The sequence below is a fragment of the Ptychodera flava genome, chromosome 13, assembly GCF_041260155.1.
Source record: "Ptychodera flava strain L36383 chromosome 13, AS_Pfla_20210202, whole genome shotgun sequence".
Classification (NCBI taxonomy): domain Eukaryota; kingdom Metazoa; phylum Hemichordata; class Enteropneusta; family Ptychoderidae; genus Ptychodera; species Ptychodera flava.
In genome coordinates, this window is record NC_091940.1 from 9,735,189 (window position 1) to 9,757,511 (window position 22,323).

A 22,323-nucleotide genomic window follows, 5' to 3' on the forward strand; every position below is an offset into this window, starting at 1 on the left:
AAAAAGTGTAATAAAAATTTTTAGACGTAATATATTATTGACTCCCAGAAACTAAAAGGTGTAGACATATTTGTCAACCCAATATTTAACCATATAATGAAGACAAACTATAAGCCACACAAGAAGTATACTTGTCTTTATTGGAAAAATTGACCCGGATAAAATTCCCAAATGGTTTTGTCAAATTTAATACTAAATTTAAATCAGGATTTGTTCATTGAATAAGATTTCTCAAACCCAGAGGAAACCTGGTACAACAACAGGTATAAAATGAACAAACAAACAAAACTGAGGCTTTCAAGGCGAACACATTCAGTGAAATACATTTCTGGCTCATTGGATGAAAACTGTGGCAACTCACTTGTTTTCTAAATCTAAGACGTGAAGCACATCTTCCAAGAGACCAACTTTTAGATTGTAGTCTTCATCATTGCTGGCAGTTAGCGACGGCGAGGCATTTACTTCAATCAACCACCTGATAAAACCAGTGAAATAAGAAAGTTAATTTGTTTAATCAACACAAATAATCATACAGGATTTTCTCTTTTAGTATGTGTTTTCAGCATGTTCATTCATTTTTAAGTGTGGTCAATGATATCACATAAATTCCGGAAGTGCTGGGTACATCCGGGCCATCATAGCGCCACCACTCTACTGATTGTACAGTTCTTTTGTTTGTTATTGATATCAGCTGCTCTGCAAAACTCCTTTCTGGACTGCAGTCTAAGTGCAACATACAAAAATGTAAAGTCGAAAATGCTAACCAATGAATCAAAACATTAAAAGAAATGCACTTTCATAGAGTTACTACATCATCAGTTCATATTCTGAATATTTTCACTACTTTTAATGAAGAAATTGTAATCATACCAAAGCACAAACAAATTGATTATCATAACTAACTTTGAAAATAAAATTCACATAAATAGTGAGTCGTAATATGAATCAAAGAAAACTGCTTTAAGATGAGATATGCTGAAAAGTAGAGGATCTGAGAGCAGCATTAATTGTATGAACTACACTTACGGTTTGAGTTCAACATCTATGAGTATGTCATATCCATAGAGTTCAAAGCAGTGTTTGTCGTTGATCATGATTTTCTGTACACTATGGAGGCTTTTGATGAAGATGTCATCCATCAGCCGAAACATGTTTGATACCTGAACGGACAGGGATGGGAAAACACATAGTAAGTAAAAACAAACAGTGATTTGGAGTTTAACTAAAACCAGTTCTGGTGTGGCTCTTTGCACTTACAGCAGAAATGCCTATGAATGAATAGAAAATACTGTGCTGATATGGGACAATGGGGACCCAGGTTCAGATATTTGAAGTACATGTAACAAGAACGCACACCACTTTGAGCAATAGAAAACAAAGTAACCATTACAATGGCAAAAATTCTATTGTTCTCTTTGCAAACGTCCAGCTGATACACAGAGTGCCTGGATGAAATCGCTACACCCAATTCTTCCTTGTATGTGCATTTTCACTTCAGGTTCCTCACTACAGGTTCAAGAGTAAACACTAAATACTTTCAAGATTGGGTTGAAAGCCCTCGTCATGAAATAATTCCTCAAAATCTTTCCGAAAAGTCTACCCCAGTTACTTTCAATGTGAAATCATGAACAGATCCTCAGGTCTAACTGAACTTGTTTCACAGTAGTTGAAACAGGAAAAAAAACGGTTTTAAAATGACTACAGGAAGGGGCAGATCAAATTGAAATCTGTAACTTAAACTTTGAAAAGCCACTTGGTCAATGGAAAGTAGATTTTTACACACAGTATCTCTATATACATATAGCCTCAGCAATTGTAAAGATGTTTTCACATCAGCTTGCCCTAAAACTCACAAACTGGGGGTAAAATTGGGATTTTTTTTTGGACATTTCTTTGCCATCACCCAAGCGAGTGTGTATAAAAGGTAAATTTGTCTAGAGCCAGATAGAAGTTTCTAGGGTCAGTGGCACATCAGAGGGCCTATTGATCAGCAAAAACACTCATGAATGTGATCCCGACCCCTTTTTGTCTGAGTACAAAATGGTAAACAATAAATGAAGAAAATATATAAAAATGTAAATCCATGGTCTATACACTCAAAGTCGTGCAATATTCAAAGACTTTTTCAGCAACTTTCAAGGACTTCTGAGGTCCAAAATACCATTTTCAAAATATCATTTTTTACAATATATCATTTTTATATACCATTTTACATACTGTTATGATATCATGACTAATGTGGTCATTTTTGAAAATTGACGCTGGATTATCAGTTTTCCATTTTCATTTGAAAGGAATTTTTCAGACTTTCCAGGAGGGATTAAAATTCAAGGATTTTCCAGGAGAATACTCCTTGTAAATAACATAGTTAAATAAAAATAAACAGCCCTTGTGGGAAAGACGATCTCTTAGAAAACAAAATTGTGATTTTTTTTAAAGTCATGTATACCACAATAATAGTTGAGTGACTCACATTGTTATGAATCTAATAGTATCAGACAGTGAAACTTAGCAGCAAAGAACACCACAACAAACACTACCCTGGCAAAATTTTGCTTTGTCATGGATAACCCTAATATTATTATTATTATAATTTTTGCTTGACAGAGTAAACATAAAGCGCTTGGGTGTTACCACCATACTAAAACACAGCTATGATTAATTTTTAATAGAATACATATGACACTAATGTCAGATTCATGCTGAGACCTGAAACAAAATAGTAGGATTTCTGGCAAGCTACCATTATGGGCAGAACTTTAAACCTCGGTGAGAAATCATAGCCTCTTTGGGGGAGATTTTCCTTATTTGGATTTTAGTTTCAGTCAGATGGCTGTCAATACCAGCCCAAGGATGAGAAGAATTTTCTCCAAGCCTTGTTTGTGTACATGGATGGGCCCAGACGTCCTGAACAGTTTACACAATGGCATTACAATCTCATTAATTTTTAAAGTTTTTCCCAGGTGTCTGCTTCTCATGTGATAAATTTGACAGTTTTTTTAAAGAGATCTGACTTGTTCTGCTTTTCCATTGCAAGAACTACCATGCTATTGAATGTTTCTAAGTTTAAAAAAGTTCAATAATACTGACCTGGAAATCATTTAAAGTAGATAAAGGAAGGAGATCGAGGAAGTTTTACTTTTTTCAATTTTTGATTCTGTAAGTTAATCTTCTATCTGAAACTTAACCTGTGCTTGATATCTTTTACAGGATGAAAATAGTTTTGTGTTCATACAGGCAGGACATCTGGTAGAAATTGAACTGGCTTCTCGATTCATTCTGATTCCAAAAATTTGTCCACGTACTTTTTGCTAGAAATTATAACACTAGTTTCAAATTCCTGCAATAGAGAGACAGCAAAATGCAACATTCACACAGAAAGTTCATGATCAGGTGGGTTATTTAAAGCCTTATTCAAGCAGCCAAACCCAAAACAAATGATTGAAACTTACATTTTCAATGCCATGCTTGGCAATCAGATATTGTCTAAACTGCTGCAGGGACCACTTGCAGCCCTTCTCTGGGTCGTAGTCCGGAGCCGTCTTCTGCACCGCTACATTTGTCAAATGAACATCTGGTTAAATACAGTCAAGGACACAATACAATGTCATTTTCCTCCTCCCCTCCATGCCCCCTCTCCCCAACCCCTCCAAGCCAATCCAGTCTCATCGCATTTCTTTCCTTGTTCCTTGTTTCTAAAGCCTGGCAAATATAGCATCTTCACAGGAAATCCTGCATGGATTCTGACACCTGGTACTGATGCACTGTACGCAAGGTGTTATTTCCCTTGCAAGGAAAGGTAGGGCAACAGAGCTAAAATAACCATAAATGATAACATAAATATCCTTTTTGTCTGATACAGAAGTGAATATTGACCAACTATAGCAATGTCTTTTAGCAGGAAGGAAATTGGTCAGTTTCACTGGAAGAACTCTTTTAAAATTTTATTGTGTAAAAATCACACCCATAAATATCCATACTACAGGCTTGCTTCAGCACCCATGATATTAATAATTGACTACAAATGTACTTGTCTTTTTTGTGAAAATCTCGACAATGTCAATATCAGACTACAATATGAAAACTGTGCATTAAATGTCAGAGCTTATGTAAAATGTTCAGTTCAACTAGATGGATTATTTCATTGAGATGGAAGAATGAATCATATGTGAAAGTTTTGATAATCAAGTTTAAGCTCACCAAACAGCTCTTAAACTACAATTTGATGACTTGGATCAAAAAATTAAAAAACTGTCTCTTTCATTTTATCCTCTTTATATATTTTCACTCTTCCTGCAGTGTTTTGTCTCTTCTGTGAGGAATGGTGATGTAATGAATATGATACTTGTCTTTTGAAATCTTTTTGAAAACTAATATTGGATTTGTGAAAAATAAGAGAGTAGTTTGGTAGCGTTAGTTTTGATTTGCCTGACTGTGTACACTTTTACTTTTCATCACATGATACCGATACGATTTAAGACAACTTGTCACTTCCTGATCACAAAACATACCGAGACACACCATCTCTAGGGAGGGATCTAACAAAACATCAGGATTTTCCGATAATTTTAACATTTTTTCGGGAGTCTGAAAAATACCTGGATTGCATGATAGTGTGCTTGACTGAGAACAATATATTTTGTTACCATGGAATATCACCCAGTAGTAGCTAGAGGATACATGTGTCATCAATGGAATCCAGAGAAAAGCGGGTATTGGAAAACCTGGCAAATCCACTCCTGTAAAGCCATGCCTTGAGTGGGATATACTGTCAGGGAAAAAAAGAAGAAAACATGAAATCTGTAGAAAAGGTAAGCCATGCTGACTATTTTCAGGAAATACATAAAGTCACTGGAATTTACTTTCCAGAAATATATTTAAAATTGCCTGACCAAAATTTTTAATGATTGAAAGTTTGTTTCTGCTGTAAATAAACCAACATAATTATATGAAAAAACCAAATGGAAAAAAACAGGCATAATAAGTCTTAAAAATAGATATGTTTACAGACAGCTTCAGAACTTGTTAATCAACTTTCAAAATGGTATGGTCAAGTATTCAAATGTACATTCAAGATGTAAAAACTAAAAACTAAAGAATTAATTTATTTCAAACTTTAAAAAAAATCCTCACTATTGACCTAAATGTTAGGTATTAGGGTGGTTTTTAACATTTATCTGTGCTGTTCTGTCCACTTTGTAGTAGTTTTCCCGGAACTTCAAGTTGCCCCTACAGAATCTCTGGATTTCCCTGGATCATTTGTCTCATTGTTATTCATGTGCATAAATGGGAGAGGGAAATATTTTTTCATTCCTTCTTCCTCATGCCCATTGAGTGAATGTGAAAAACGTCTAAAAAAACCCACAAAAAAACAAAAAAGAAGCAAGCAAAAAATAAACAGCTGTTTGAAAGACATAGCTAGTGGCAATATGTCTTGAGATGTCAAAGATCACTGAGGAACCATTCAGTGAAGTGTTAACAGACATCCTTTTTCCTCCTCTGAACAATACTGGGGACATTCAAATGAGCTTTTTTCCTTCAAGGGTCGCCCAGAGTGGACCACTGCGTCAATTCTATTGTAATACAATACAAACATATACACAGAGACTTCCTCATTCATAGAGCTGGGAAATCCTAATCAAATGCATTTCTTCACTGACTTGCACCCTTGCAAATGTTCCCTGCATTTAAATGGGTCACACTTGGACAAATACATTTATCAGGAGAGATGTGGCATCCTGGGATATTATTCATGTTGGTAAAAAGTGTACACGATATTATTTTTTAGTCAGGATTTCAAAAGATGATGAGGAAATGCTGCAATGAATAGTGACTTACATTGGAATGACAGGGAAGTTCACAAATACGCTAAAAATGTGAATAAATATTTAACATTGCAAAAAATATTCATGCAAATAAATATCAGAAGTGAAGGAGTTTGTTATAAGAAATGATTCTCAATACATTCACATGTTAATGTACATACTGGCACTGCGGTACTGGAGCAGTGGTAAACACAGGCTTCTTTGTGATACATCGGCTGTTATTTTCTTCAAAAGTTCTCAATCTACTTGAGGTCTGGTTGAATTTAGTGGTTCATCTTAGTATTTTGGTTTTGAAATTGGTGTTTCAGATCAAAAGACGACCTTGATTCTTGTCACAATGATCACTGTGTGAAAACTTGCATGATATGCACATGTACAGGGTAACGTATTGCACTGAATAACATTATTATCTAAAAATTAGAAACGCTATTGAACATTGTGTTGTATGTTTACTCCATGGATGTAAAAAAATTGGGGCGACCTATAAAATTTAAAAACTTTATATAGCTCTATGAAATTACTTTACTGGTAGTTATGTTTCTCACTGATAAACAGCTTGGTGGACAAAAACAAAAGGTGAAAGTAAACATGTTCGAAATTAGAAATTAGCTCAGAACACAAACTGTGCAGTAACACATGCCACCAAACATGGCATTATAACATTCAGTCATACACCATGATTATTTCTAAAATTTCAGGCATTGAGTAATGAGTGGAATAAAAATTGGGGGTTTAGATTACAAAACAAAGGATTTACACCCTATTGATTGCCAGTTTCTGAAAGACATGCCATCAAGGAAAACTCCAACAGAGATATTGACCTCATCCAATGGTTATCTGAAGGTCATTGCCAATTACTACTTGCTGGGTACAAGTGGCATAATTATCATACAATACACCAGGCCACCATGTGGAGTTTTTATGTAGAACAGATTCAATTACTTGATTTGGTGAACTGATCCGATATCTACAAATTCAGCTGTTTGAATTGAAAAAGTAGGTTATCCAAATTAAACACTGGACAACAAAAATGAGGAACAACAGCATGCTTAAACCCTCAGAATTTATTAGGACGCTAACCCCAACCTCAATTCCCAGTGATATACTGGAGACAGACAATAAATAAACAAACAAACCTGCACTTTGAAACCTACTCAATCTCAATCATTCACCATGTCACTTACAGTTATATTTGAAAATTATAATGAAGAGCAATTTTGAAGGGCAATGGTCTTTTCATTGTATTGAAATTGTCCCAAACAATACCAAAATACCGCTAACGTATGATTTAATCGTGTACATGAGCATTTGAATACTATAGGGTCTCCAAACATGCAACATTCTGTTTACTGTACTTTGTACCCATTTACTAGTAATGGCACAAGTTCCGCCCAACAGTCTATATAAACCCTACACAATGTAACTTAACAAAACAAGCACAGATGAAATTTATTGATGGGTCACTAATGGGACAAGTATTTTACAGTCTAGCTCACAACTTGTAATGGATTTAGTTCATTGGTAAAAAAAAACTCTCCAAATTTTTTATGAGTTTTTGTATAAATTTGACTTCAGCACAAAGTTTACATTTCAAAAATTCTGAACAAGGACAACTGAAAAACTGCTTCATATGTTTATGTCATTGCAGAAACCTAACTCAGTACTTTGGTTTTGATGAGGTTAAATGCAACCCTTTTTCTATTATGGTTTGACCCATACCTATTGTTTTCAATGGTGTGTGCAGACTAATATATTTTCAAATGGGAGGGGGTGGGAGTGTTGCGAGAAGGATGACAATCATTCATTTTTCCTCTAAATGTGTAAAGCATTTAGCCATCATACATGTACCAGCAAAACATCAAAACTTGGGAAAATGCCTTCTTTTCTCAATAAAACATCCGCAAGCATAGAGAGAAAGATTATTTACATGTACCTGGCTTTCTTTATAATTGTCACACATTAAAAATGTGGATGGCGTCAGCAATTTTGAAGATAAAATGACTTTATATATCCAGCTGTCACCTTTCAATCCCATTGTTTTAACTCTATGACATTGAATTTTATATCTAAAGTTTAGATTGTTTATAGAGAGAAGTGCAATGTGATATGTGACTTCATCACTGCCCACCCACAATGTACAATTCATCAGGTCTGTGGTATAGATCTGCAAAGTGGCATAACATTGAAAATTTTAATAAATTTTTGTAAAGTTTGTGTTTCAGTTACAGTGCATAAGCAAACTGTTTCTCTTGATAGATCTTATGCATCTGAAAGTTTGACAATATCATTCTCATCACCGCCTTGATTCTAGAAACAAGAAGTGGCAACAAACTTTTTTTGTCAAGGGCGGTACCTGAGTAAATTGAACCAAAGGTTTCCCAATCATGAAAAGAATTGCTATTGGGAGAGAAAGAAAATGGTACTTGTTTTCCAAATCACGTACCTAGCAAAAACTAACAGCAACCTTACAAATACACACAATGAGGGGGGAATGCATGATATCTGCAGTACATTTAACCATGTAGCTAAAGATCATTGTAAAAAAATCCCCTCAAAAATCACTGCATCCCCATCCCCATAACTGTGACTTCCTTTTGTACACGTGTAGCATGAAATACCCCCTCCCCCTCCTCCCTGGCACCACCGGTACTTAAAGTATTCCCATTGCTGAACTCCTGGAAGAGACAACAGGAAAGGTGACAAATTCTATCAGTGATCCCTGATCAGCTACTTACTGAATTGACAAGGACATACACTCTCAGGTCAAACTTCTTTCCTCCAATAACGTAAGGTCTGTCAATGTATCTTGACACAATGTATGTCTCCGGAGCTTCTTTCTCTTCCTGCCTGTCATCCCTTCTGTATGTATCATTCTATCAATGCCAAGCAAGGAAATACCAGCACAGAAAGAATACAAATAATTTGGAGATTTAGACAACGACATGTTTGATATCCACGGTTATTGTGTTTGAATCAGAAGTGGGACTTTCTTTCTGTTGTTTCGTTTGGTTTAATGATGAATATATTATTTATTTCTGCATTCATGACTAAACAAATCCAGAGAGTTTTGATTAAGAAGTATTTCTGTGTATAAACCTCAGTCAAAACTCCCCCTGATATACTGAAGTGTGTCGGGAAATAAATAGTAATTATTGATCTACTCTTCACTTATGGAATACGTTTTGACCAAATGGAATGTAATAATTAGCAGAAATCATTTTTTCAATGACATTTTCATCAGGAGAGTTGATAATATATAGGTGTATACTGGACTTTGGTCTACATCAAGAACACCTATAGAAATTATAAACTCCATGTTTTGCAAGTTCTGTCACCTGTGTGCAACAACGGGTTTTTTCTAAAACATGTTAGTGTGAAAGGAGACTGGTGCCATCCTTGGGAAAGAGAGGAAGAAAGACAGGGAAACAGGCAAACTGAACTGGCAAACTCAACATTTACATTCCATGAAGAAGCAAAGGAAAAATAACTGTAAATTTGGAGTATTACACAGACATCTTAGAAAATGTTTGCCATCAAATCTTACATCCACTTCAACCGATATTTGTGTGATGGACAGTTTCTCTTGGTTGATGATTAAGATAAGTCTGGCAAAGTGGCATTTTGAACTGCTGTCTTTTTCTTAATGTCTGACAAAATTTTATGCCAACACTGTCACCAATATCCCACCTTTTGAACAGGTATTGATAAAGTTATTTTTGAGATACAGTCTGGTTAGTTTTTGTCAAAAAACGATTCAGAAAATATCAAGAATGTAACCTTGCAATTTGGTGAGAATTTGTTGATTAGCATGTTGTCAACATTCACACACAAATTTGATCTCAAAATATTCACCCTCACAGCCAAGGCATAGCTTCTAAAATGTCATCAGCATGAAATGAATGGAATAGTGGAATAGACATTCTCATGATCTAGCATATTTTCCCATAAGAAACTGGACACCAATGACACCATATGCTGCCATTACAGCTCTCGATGAAATCCCTCCCCTTTGGCAACATCGGCTGTTATCATCTTTCACATTGTGCGATCGTGTGATAGCAACCTCCAATTTCTGTCATAAATAAAAGTTTACATCCAACATGACCCCGACAGGAAATTGTTGTTTGATGCGATGTGAAGCTGATTTTTCACAGCCCTGGGATCTGACTCAGATATAGTTTGAAATAAAGAGACCGGATTCTGTGTCATAGTTCAAGGTACCGACATTCCCAAAGTTAAATACAAATCTCTCATTTTTTCCCCTGTAAAACCTGCAAACTGTGTTACAAATCTAAGTGCCTATCTTCAATTTTTTTCCCTTGATTTCCAACACGTTTCAGATCACCATTATTTGTGAATGTTCACAAATTGGTTGTCATTTCTATCAAACTTTGACCACAGAAGTGAGGTTCACTCTTTTGTTTGTTCAGGATTGACTGGACATATGTTACAGTAACAGGAAGGGTGGTGTTGGGTTTTCAAAAGTTTAAAGGCTTTGTCAAGGGTTCATAATGAAAACTAGCAGCCAATGATGTCATTTCATGTCAAACTGCTGCATGCAATGATCAAGTTATCCACCAGTTGGTGCAAAGTCAGCGGCCATAGGATGTTTTAAACATTTTTAGCACGGTGAGCTCTGGTTAGGTATTAAAATAAACTGTGTTCCATAGCATTCAAAAGCTGAAAGCAAACAGTGAGTTACAATGATAAATGACATAGCATTAAAACAACACAAATATCAGCCAATGACATGACTGCATACACCTGGCCAAGTTAATATGTTAAATACTTGTGAGAAAGCAAGGAGTTAATTGGCAATTCAACTCAGCACAGCATTGCCACACCACACACCTTCACTACCTTTTTCCAGTCTGTGATATCTTTTAATTTTCTGAAGAGAAATATGCCTTTTCCCTGTGACTTAGCCACAGGTTTCATGATCCAGATGGTCCCAGGTGTCCTCTTGAACTCCTCCACAAATATGTGATATTCCGACTAGTAGGGAGAAATGAAAGGATATGAATGTGAAGTTATGAATAAAAGAGTGCTGCATGATTTTATTTGCCTGCTGCGGCCTTTCATTTTTCTGCTATATGTTACAATTTCTCAGACATCGATATTTGACATTTTGTGATTTTCTTATTCTTGTGTATAGCTTTCTTCATTCTTTTACCACTACTCACCTTAATTGTATTCAACTGTATCCTGGAAACTTTCCAAACACATCTAATCTTCTATTGGTTGTGTTTTTGTTTTTATTCTGTATTTGTATGTATCCAAGTGTGTGCACGATGTCTGAGAGGTAGGCTAAATGATATTTCTGAGTAACTGAATTTGAAGTCCATGGCCGGCTACCAGGAAAAAATTTTCACCAGAGTCTATAATGTGTGCAAAGTTTGTAGTAAACTGATAGGGGAGCTAGAACATTAGATTACAGATGAAATCAAAATGCCTAACATATAGCGTGTTCACACGGGTCCACTGAAATGCCTATGACACGTGTCAGAATGTTATCTGACCAATCATCAGCTTTGAAAGACTTGAAACTGTTAGTAAACTTACAGGCAGCTCAAAGGATGTTGGAAAGAAATCACACTTAGATGCTTCCAGTTTTCCACTTTCTCTCTCAAGTTGCTTTCTGTATCTCTTCAAATTCTTCACCATAAGATTTTTCCGCGTCAACTGTTGTCAAGAAAACATACAATGTACGGTTTCTCTCCATTTCCATAATAATAATTCTTTGGCAAAACTTAAAAAATCCTACATGAACAGTAATGTTTACTTATGATATTGGTGAGTTTTACAATTTTGCTGTTGAAAATTGACTTTATCATCATTTTCTTTCTAAATGTGACCTTCTCAAGCATGCAGACAGGCTTGTACAATCCAAAGATACTGTTAAACCTGTTCATCCCCATTCCCCGTGAACAGGTCCACAGTCACCATTGATAACAATGGGTTTGGGCCAAACCATGATGGTGAAAGGGTTAATAAGTTTACTTTTGGCCCTACTTACCTCATAATGGTTTCTGAAGTGGTTTATTCTGACGTGTTCTTCTAGGTAACAATGATCAAAGTACTCTCTCATCCAACCAACGTCAGCCCAGTAAAAATCAAACTCACCATCGCCACTAACAGGTGGAAAGATAAAAAGAGTGTTTGTAGTGAAAGCTATTCACTTTGAACATTACAATACCAACGTTGCTGCAAAGAGTTACAAATGGAAAGGATAAGGTTACCCTATAATGCAGACATGAGGTTATAAGAAACATCTTTATCGTACAAGGAAAAGAAAAACTCTTAGGTATGGAGCCCTCTATTTTACACTTCAGGCAAGTGTTGTCTGCCTTCAGTGCTACATCTATTCGTCTTACAAACAGTCATCACACAAGTTCCAACATGTACCATTTAGTTCAAAGCTATATGAAATCAGAGAAATGCACTGCGCAAGATGAAAAACCAGGAGTTACAATAAACAAGAATGCCAGGCCAATATTTTTGAAATGTTAACCGTATATAAAATGGTCGGCATCTAATGATACATTGTCCAGTCTGGTATTAAATGTCTGTTGCGTGACTTTACAATGATGTAAACATGAAGCTGCACTACAGCAGTTGTCACACGTACCAAGCTCTGTAGTGTTCTCATCATGTCATGACAGTTGTCAGCTTGCTATTGTTTTGAGGGTGTGGGCATACATGACCTCACAAAGTTTCATTGCTTTTATGGATGGCTATGACTTCAAAACCACACTGTTTTTCTTAAAGTAACAGGTTCAGTTCTGGGTGTTTCAAGTTCCAAGTGTTTTGAAGAGCAATAGGATATATCAATAAATTATATTCACTTGTCCACCCAGCATGCAAACAGCAGTTGGACAGAAGTGTAAATGACTGAATGGGTGTAATTGTCACATCAAGTTTATTACTCAATATGTACAGAACCTAGAAGTGTTACATGTAATGCAGTATTTATGGGATAAGATAAGGTGAAATAAATTCAACAGGCTTAATATAATGAAATGATTCATTTATATAGCAACAACACCCTTTATCCTCAGCAATTGCTTTATGCAGACTGCAAGTCAAGTAATGAAGGAATGTTTCATGAAAGTTCCTAGGCTAAGACACATGTACAATCTAATGCAGACTTAATTTGGTTTATTGCTTCTTTCATATATATAAAATAAAGTACTTTGTAACTTTTTCCACATCAGGATTATAAATTGTGATTAATGTAATTATTATTTACATTTCTCTATGGAACAGAATGTCCAGATATACACTTTTTGCATGGGAAGTTAAAACTCAACATGTCAGAGAAAGTAGGAAGTATGAATAAAATCAATGCCAAATGTTTCAAATCTTTGGTGCCATAAATGACAAGGTTGACATGGCTGACTGTTATTTAAAAGATATTTCATCAAAAGCTTATCAGATGATATAAGAATTTCAATGTTTATACAGAAATTTCCCAACACAACTTGTGAAAATGTTGGTGGTGTTCACCTTCAATCTTTTTGCACACTCTGCTACATTTCAATATCTAACTGTACATTATTGTTATTGAAATGTCAGTTGAAAAGTTGAATTTTCAAGAATTCAAAATCATAAGCTGCTGTTGAGCAAGTTCAGAGAAAGATTTTCAACACTGTTCTAGGACACATAAGATGTGAAAGTGTCTACAAGGGTATGAAAGTACAGTTGACTGCAAGATTTTCAACACTGTTCTAGGACACATCAGAGTGCGTCTATCCAAAAAAAAGCTGGCACTCAGTGATATAAATGTATATCATTAAAGGGGAAGTTCACCAAGGATGATTTTTACATATGTGGTAGCTCTGTGGTCATTTACCCAGAAAAACTATTCTCACCAATTATAACTCGCAAGATTTTTTACAAAAAAACGATAGAAATAGTACAGGAAGTTGCCCATATAATTTGCATCATAGGAAAAAAGCTCCAAGCTTGGAGCTTGCAAAATGTGATGGGTCCATCTCCGGACGGGTATGGCCCCCACATTGTCCATTCACAGTAACACAGTAGTAAACAGCAACACAAAATCTGACAGTGGACAGTTTATTATAAGTGCATCATCATTTATGCAAGGATACTCCATACCCATGGGAAAATGGTCCCTTCCATATCACATTATGCAAGCTCCAAGCTTGGCGCTTTTTCCCATGATTCAAATTACATGGGCAACTTCCTGTACTATTTCTATCAGTTTTTGTAAAAAATCTTGCGAGTTATAAATGGTGAAAATAGCTTTTCCGGGGTGAGTGACCACAAAGCTAGCACATATGTGAAAAATATCCTTGGTGAACTTCCCCTTTAAGTTTGATACTCACTCCTTGACTTCTTGCCATCCTTTTGCTCTGAGGACATCATATATTGTGTTTTGAAGTCCACATTTGAAACGTATTACTCTGTCCCTGTTGTGGGGGGGAAAGCACAATAAACATGGTTTTTTTTGGCAGTTTCTTGAACAAAAGTTTGAAGTCAGCAACCTGAATAATTGCATCAGAGAATATTACTGATATGGGTTGGGAAGTGATGTGAAAGTGTCTACAAGGGTATGAAAGTACAGTTGACTGCAAAGGTTAATGTATTTGACAGGGAGTAGGAAAATTGGTAGATGGTTTGGGAACTCTAGTCCAGTTTCTGTTATCCTCTAGTATGATTGCATTCATTAGCCATGGAAACCCTGGTAACAAAACTCGAGAACCAAAATAAAATTAATGGCAGTATGGCCCTCAACAAAAACACCGGAGGTAATGATGAAAAGGTGATATCTCCATGTACAGTACATGAATGTTGATGATGATGATCAAAAATACAATGATGATTGTACACTGAGTTATAACAATAACAAACAGATATAAATATGACAGTCTGGCAGGCATTATTATACTGTTATGAGAAAAATATCATGAAGGGAATGACACTGCAGCAGTGTCAATACAATGGCAATTACAGTTAGTCAGTAAATCAAGTTAACTTGGCAATAAATTTTGATAATTATCGTTATGACAATAACGGTGATAATCGGTATAAGCACAATACCATGTTCATAAAGACATGCCTACCCTATGCCTCTTTTCCTTTCACCAAGTCTGTATGATGGATACTGAAAAATAAAAACAAAGAGTCACGTTAAAAACTTTGTATAGATAATTCACACCAGTACTTCAAAGTTTCAGCACAGAACTTTCTTTGAGAAATGACATAGTAACACCTTTCTTCTGCATATGTGGAAGCATTGGGTATTGTCAATCATAGTAAAATTTCTTTATAAAGCTGTTCCATTCAGGTATGTTATACATTTTAAATGAAGCCTCAAACCTGAAACTTGAAATATGATTTTAATGGTTAAAAGAAACTTAAATTCTTATTGAAAAGTTGATTTCAATAAAAATCATTATTTACATTCATTGAAGGTATTGTGTGTGACATACTGAACTAAGAGATACTGGTAGTTCATATAGGCTTGTACACACTCATGATTACTGGCACAATGACAACATTCTTCAACTGTTTCACATTCAGACAGCAAAGCAATAATATTACCAAACATGCTCACTGACTCTTAACATGCCAGAAAGTATCGACACATAACGTGCCGAAGACATATTCTCTGATATGTTTACTTTTAAATTCATTTGAGAGGCTTGACAGCAGAGGTCAACTCATGACTTAATTTGGAATAATGTTATCTGCTCCAATCGGCAGCATACTCTCACAAAACAAAGCAAAACATATTCCTCATTTGGTTGTTAATCCTCTTCTAGTGCAGGGTAAGTTGGTCCAGGGTCTCAAAAAAATATTGGAAAACACACATTGCAAAGTTGGTGGTACTTCCGCTGTACAGTAAAACAATTGCTCTGGTAGACAAAGGGTAACTTTTACAGCAAAATGCTTGGATTACATTTTACAGCCCTTTATTCATAGAAAAACCAAGTTCTTACTGCAAACTGTTAGAAATGTACCCATAACTAGCATACATACCAATCTGTTCACATTTGAAAAAGAAGCAAGTACTTTGTTGGAATTTTTTTTCTGTGCAAAACTGCATAACAATTCCAGAAAGGAACATACTCATGTGGAAAAGTGGGGTCTTCTTTTATGTTTCATACAATATGAAACAACAGTTCTTGTTATTGTTATTTCAACCACCAGCAAACTTTTCAACCGATGTAATGAAACAGGTTTAGACTCTCTATCTGCAGTAACATTTAGCCAATAATCTTTCCACTAGGGAATTTAAAATTCCCTGTTGCAAGTGAGTGAAAATGCATTTAATTCTGAAAAGTCCATTACGCTGAGTTTTGATTTGGTTTTGATCTAATGCACCAAGCTTGTTTATTTTTCAGTGACCTTAATATTTGGAGAGTGTGCACTTGTCTGCTAGGGCAGTATTGACCTTTCAGACTTACTTTCACTTAGCATGCTGTGTGCACTGAGTCATACGGCTTGCCTAGTAACTTTATCACCGCAAATACCTCCTATCAACTGTCTCTTTTAGCCTGAGGGGCAATCAGCGCGCCGCTGGTCAATTTGCTCTGTGAAACTTTTCACGCTATGCATCTTAATATGCCCGGCGTTCACACAGCTCCAGGGTTCAGAGCGGGACGTGTTATGAATACTGGGGTCTGACGAACAATATGTGACACAACACATTGTTGACGTACGATTCTCTAATAACTTTGCACCAGGTCTCCCACTGCCTGAAAGTCAGCAGCACAGTAGGGCTTGACCAAGTCTGAGTTATGATTAATTAGTAGCCTTCTGTGGTCAGAAGATAAGGTGACCTGTCCACAAACTGCACCTCTGGGGCTTTGTGATATCAATGGTTCCAACATGTACCCGGAAATACTATAGCTCTTGCAACTCTCAGTGAACTGTTTCAAAACAGTTTTATGAAACGTTTATTGCATCTTTTATGAAATTTCCTTTTTGTCCCTTAAAATATCCATCTCATAAATAAGAAACACTGAATTTATTGTTACACATGGTAAAATCACTGCAATTTTACATGTGAAAATCATTTAGTGCAGAATCTAAGGTTCATAAATATTAATGAATTATTATCATAAGATTTGCATAGCTAAATAATTACTCATTGATACAATGTACAGTGTATAATATCATGTTACTCCTACACAATTAGATGGGAAGAACTGATAGCGTTACCAAAGTATTCATGTTCAGCAAACAGCAAATGTTTTATCGTATTTGTTTAATCAATGTAACCAAACTCAGGTACAGAAAACCTTGCAACACTACTACCTACGTCATGTACATGACCCAAAAGATATTTATCAGATATTCAGGTGCAGGGCATCATACCTCATTGTCTGATTTCCATCAGATTAAATTTCATAACAAATCTGCTGCACTGGTTGATTTGTTTCTGAAAGCTTGCAGAAAAACTGTATTACTCTTACAGTGTACCTGTTCTGGAACTTAAATACATAAATTTCATGAATTCAAAAAATGGCACACACAACTTGAACTTGCCTGACAAGAGGTGCTTAGCTTGTATTAGCTTGTAAGTGAAATATTACTCTCATACTTTTTTGCTGATGAACCCTTCTAACATCGCATCTTGAGTGCTTACAGTTGCAACTCAGTAAATAACTCTTATTACCACTGTGAGTTTGTTATACAGTATAGCAACATGCACATGACATTTGCTAATGCTGACAGCAATGGTTCTACTCCGGAATAAAAAGGACGCGTGGGTTCTACAGACTTAGTACGCCCAAATAATCACGTGATGCCGGTAAAAACAAACCCACATGTGTACTAACGCGTATGGAAATACACGTACGTCTATGCGCGTTTGCGCATGTGGCTTTGTTTGTACCGTGGTCGATTTGAATTCCGGGTTTGGCCTATTCTGACAATTTTTTTCCTTGTGTACATATAAATAGTTTGTGGTTGGATCTACTGACATATGATATTTATGGTTTCATTAATGGTAGAACATAAGTAAAAGAAGCTATTTCAAAATTCCTGTTACAATAATTTCAAACAATTTTAGTAAGTTTCGGACACTATTTTTGTGCATTTATGATGGAATTCTGTCATGATTAAAAGTGAGTCCTAATGTAACACATATTGAAAATCTCAAATTTCTCAATGTTTGAAAATTCTGACATTCAATCCTCAGTTGGGTATCTCTAAACATATAAACCTTCAGCAGACAGAATAAACTGAAAATAAAATTTTAAATTCAATACGATTGTTCAACTTGATTTATTCATTCCAATGCAAAAATTAATAAGCATATAACTTGCTGAATATTAGGCAGAAACAGGATTACAAGGATGTAGTTTGTGATCATGTAAGCTGGTAAGGAAGTCATTACAATGATTGAATCTAAAATATCTGATCTGAAAGCATAACCTTAAATATTTGCCCCACCAATTATACAAGTGAATTGTGTGTAGGGTATATAATATATATGTATATATATATATATATATATATATATATATATATATATATATATATATATATATATATATATATATATATATATATATATATATATATCGAAGTATACAGATGTCCTCGAGGGAAATTACAGTGCTCAATGCAAAAAGCAGAGCGTTATAAATAAACAGATTACTTCAAGTACAAAGTAATGAAATCTATTACTTAAGTTTCATGCATCTTGCAATCCTCAGATAGAGTGAAAGGATTTCTAGCTCGACACTCTTACATATAGTATTGGGACGAACCATTCTATTTGTAGGTAGTATAATATATAATATATATATATATATATATATATATATATATATATATATATATATATATGTATGTATGTATATATATTCCTAAAAGAAATATTGATTCTTGTTATCTATTGACATTTATTCTGATTAATATATTGGATGACAATGTTATTAAATGTCACGTCTTTCAAACATATGCACATCTCCCTCTTAGTATTGCTATGGTTACTGCTGTAATTGATGCGGACAAGCCACGAAGACGGGCTCTGTACTGCTATTACTACATAGTGCTTGCACAAACTTTATTTCGCATTCGCAGATGCCTAAGCCTCAGTAAAGCTACCATCCAATCTACGATATGGGTAATAAAATTGCCGTGGCGAAATGCAAAAGCTAAAATTACATTCTGATAGGCTACAGATTGAACAATCGTTACTTCCGCGCTGATATACGCAAGCTTCTGTTGACAGTACGAGACCTCCCAAAAACGTCAACAAACCGAGGTATCGTATCGACAACGAAAAATACAGTGGCAGTAGCTGGGTACTGATTCGCAACTTACCCTATTACTATTCTTGTACATCACGTCACGCTTAGCTTCATTAAATCACCATAAAGTGAAAAATTTGTCGGTCATGAAAATTCAAGAAACTAGACTAGAGCAACGACGGCGGTTGATATGACCTGCCGAAAACGTTGAACTGTAGCTGAGGAATTTATGTTTACAATTTATTTACTCCACTGAGACATCTGTTCAAGCGCGAAAAAACAGAAAAAGGGGGATAGCAACCTGGTGTTTTGATATTGAGTGACCTAAGAACTTGTGAGGCCACCTTTCAGTACAAAAAAATTATATTTCGTACGAAAAGAATCTGAAATTTCAAAAAACAAACAAATAGTCGTGAATATCTTCAGTGGAGATATGAAGAACAAACAACGGAAGTCTGCTATAGGCCGGAAGTAAACACCAGAAGATGTAAACCTTGAAAGTTAGAGTTGTTGTGTATCCAGTTTTTGCTAGTATTTGCATGTGATACATTGGTTTTGTGAGGTTTCCTGTGCTGGTAGCGTATGTACGTCGTGTTGTTATCCCTTGTGACCATTTCAGTGTTTTGGTGCACGAAAAGAAGCTCAACATGGGACAAGGAATGAACAAGGTCAGTTGTCCAACCAGATTACCACCAACAGAGAGTTTCGCATGTCGTAGCCCAGTGTCTCGTGTCGCTGTCGACCCCCTGTCGATGGATATTCGTAGAGTATCTTTGTCAGTATCCCTGAAGTAGACGGGAGTCTTAGTACTGGGACAGCCAAATTACTCCTTTTGTTGCTAAGTCGTGTTGACCCTCCCTCTTCTTTTCAGACTTTTATAAACAGTGCTACTATGCACGATTTTGTGGAGGGACCGTGTACTATGTCACCGTGGCCCACTAGTTGTTTGAAACCCCTTGAACTAAAGTTCAGTTGCTAATAAATATTATAAATGAATAATATTGGACATTACGCATATACATGCAGTGTAGATGAACTTGGCACAAGGCATCGTAATTTTAAAACGAGAAAAAAACCGCTTACACGTAAAGTAGACCTGGGAGCTGATGAACTCTGACCCGGAAACTATAACAAGTAGCATACGCTGAATGGCATCATTCCTACCGTATATTGTGAGTTTTTAAAAGATACTTAGTGTTCATATGACCGTTGACATTTGAACTGACATATATGAATGTTTTCATGCATGATACAGGGATGAACACAATCATACTGTCTCACTCTTCACAGGTCATCCACTTTTAACTCAAACTTGGTATTTGTATGTTCATGTACGCCAAAGAGAACTTAATATTCATATATGTATTTTGGGCCATTTTTTCTCATTTTTAGTCAAAAAATAATCTTCTCTTAAACTGCATATCTGATTGCTTCGAGAGTTGATATGCATGATCTTACAAGTGGCGTCAGTCAGATGTGTTAGTACTAATTATGGTGAAATTTTTATACTTATATTTTTGAGTCAATTTTTCACATTTTTGGTCAAAAATCTTCTCTGAAACTGCATATCAAATTGCTTTGAAACTTGGTAACCATGGTCATAGAGTTGACCTCTTTCATATTTGTTCAAATGTGAAATTTTCGTATTTGTATTTTTGGAGCAATTTTTCCCATTTGTGATGAAAAATTTGTATTCTTTGAAACCGTATATCTGATTGCTTTGAAACTTGATATGCACATTCCTAGAGGCATCTGTTGTTGATTGTCTTCAAATTGCGGTGAAGTTTTTATATTTGTAATTTTGGGACAATTTTTCCAATTTATGGTCAAAAATCTCTCTGAAACTGCTTATCCAATTGCTTCAAAATTGGATGCTTGATCCAACAGGTTGCATTGTGTTTGTGTGAAAGAAGCATAGAGGACATTCAAACAAAATCAGAGAGGAGATGTTCAAGTTTTTACTGAATTATATTCATAAATTTGTAGATACAGTGTGGGTCTATCAGCCGCTGTTTTCAAACTCAAACAGGACTACATTTACACTTATGAATTCTATGCAAATGTCTTCTTTGGCCTCCGCACTTTCCTCTACATCATATCTCATGAATAATTAATAGCAAGGCAAACCACACAAATGATAACAGTCAGTTGCGCCAGGCATAGGTCCTTGACTCAGCCTTGTCCAGTGTTACTGCAGCGACAAAAATGGCACAAACAACTGTTGACAGACTATGGTTATCTCAATAAAATACATGAACATATGAAGAGCAACTTATAAAGTTTATTTTTAAACCAGTATAGTCACCCGAGTCGACACCAGCAACAACATCACAATTCCAGCTGTTTGCCTTATTCGTTGCCGTGAAAAAAAAAAACAGTGACCATGAAAAGAATACAGTATAGTTCTGTATGTTGTGGATCTGATAAACACATTCCACTGACTACTTTGAAAAACATTAGTGTTTTTATGGTGTTTATCTATATGTCAATTTTAAGGCTATATATCATCTCTGGTATGATTGTTTTCAACCTGTATCACGATTGCCAACAGTGAAAATAGACAAACAATCATAACCTGTCCACAAATGTCATCTCACCCTAGAAACCCAAATAATCCATTTACAACTTAGTCATCATAACAGACAAGGTTCAGAATATGAACTTTTCTGCCAGTGTTCAATATCAACTAGAGTACACAGTGACACATTTCTCAAAACCCTGATATCTTCTGAATTGTTTCTACTCCAGGGTGCAGTGCCTCCAACTCTTTCAAATTGAGCCATTTTAGCTTGATTAAAGTTGTACACATCTATGTTGCATTAAGGAATTAGCTTATTTCAGAAAATAATTCAAAATATCAACAGGGCATGGGATTGATATTTTCTTTAAACACTGGAAGGGTTACCATGAACTTCATAGGTTTGAAGTCCTGTTCTTCAAAATTACAAGTGCATTCTCATTTGTAGTTATATAAACAGTGCCAGAAATGAATGTTTACATAAAGTGCCATTGAACACTATGCTTGCATTTTGGAGTTTGGTGCTAAGGAAATCCATTTGATTGATTGATTGATTGATTGATTGATTGATTGATTGATTGATTTACATGTACATATATATTTTTTTTTTAGTGAATGATTTGCTTGTTCTTACCAGCCAAAATGAACGGTAACTTTTATCATAACATGTATGTCAGTCTGTTACCCATGCTGTATGTATTATTATGGTAAAATGGTAAAGCTAGACTTAAGAATGAAGTTGATATAG

General features: G+C 35.5%; 2 protein-coding genes across 4 annotated transcripts in view; one reads left to right on the plus strand and one right to left on the minus strand.

Annotated features, from left to right (window-relative positions):
* The window catches only part of LOC139147353 (probable tubulin polyglutamylase TTLL9), a 23,867-nt gene extending 4,564 nt beyond the window's left edge, over positions 1-19,303 (minus strand). Inside the window, exons 1-11 of one of the 2 annotated variants that reach the window (XM_070718413.1) lie at positions 19,131-19,303; positions 14,912-14,952; positions 14,174-14,257; positions 11,842-11,956; positions 11,388-11,507; positions 10,686-10,820; positions 8,561-8,698; positions 4,681-4,768; positions 3,453-3,574; positions 1,027-1,160; positions 362-475 (exon numbers count right to left, since the gene is read on the minus strand). In XM_070718413.1, the coding sequence (XP_070574514.1) occupies positions 362-475; positions 1,027-1,160; positions 3,453-3,574; positions 4,681-4,768; positions 8,561-8,698; positions 10,686-10,820; positions 11,388-11,507; positions 11,842-11,956; positions 14,174-14,257; positions 14,912-14,952; positions 19,131-19,151 (1,112 nt within the window). In that variant the 5' untranslated portion in view covers positions 19,152-19,303. Of the gene's footprint in view, positions 1-361; positions 476-1,026; positions 1,161-3,452; positions 3,575-4,680; positions 4,769-8,560; positions 8,699-10,676; positions 10,821-11,387; positions 11,508-11,841; positions 11,957-14,173; positions 14,258-14,911; positions 14,953-19,130 lie in introns of both variants that reach the window. The other variant, XM_070718412.1, reaches the window with a different exon arrangement.
* LOC139147359 (dual specificity protein phosphatase 22-B-like) overlaps positions 4,672-22,323 on the plus strand; it is an 89,149-nt gene continuing 71,497 nt past the window's right edge. Inside the window, exon 1 of one of the 2 annotated variants that reach the window (XM_070718418.1) lies at positions 4,672-4,811. In XM_070718418.1, coding sequence (XP_070574519.1) covers positions 4,794-4,811 — 18 coding nt within the window. In that variant the 5' untranslated portion in view covers positions 4,672-4,793. Of the gene's footprint in view, positions 4,812-19,517; positions 19,726-22,323 lie in introns of those variants that run through there. The other variant, XM_070718417.1, reaches the window with a different exon arrangement.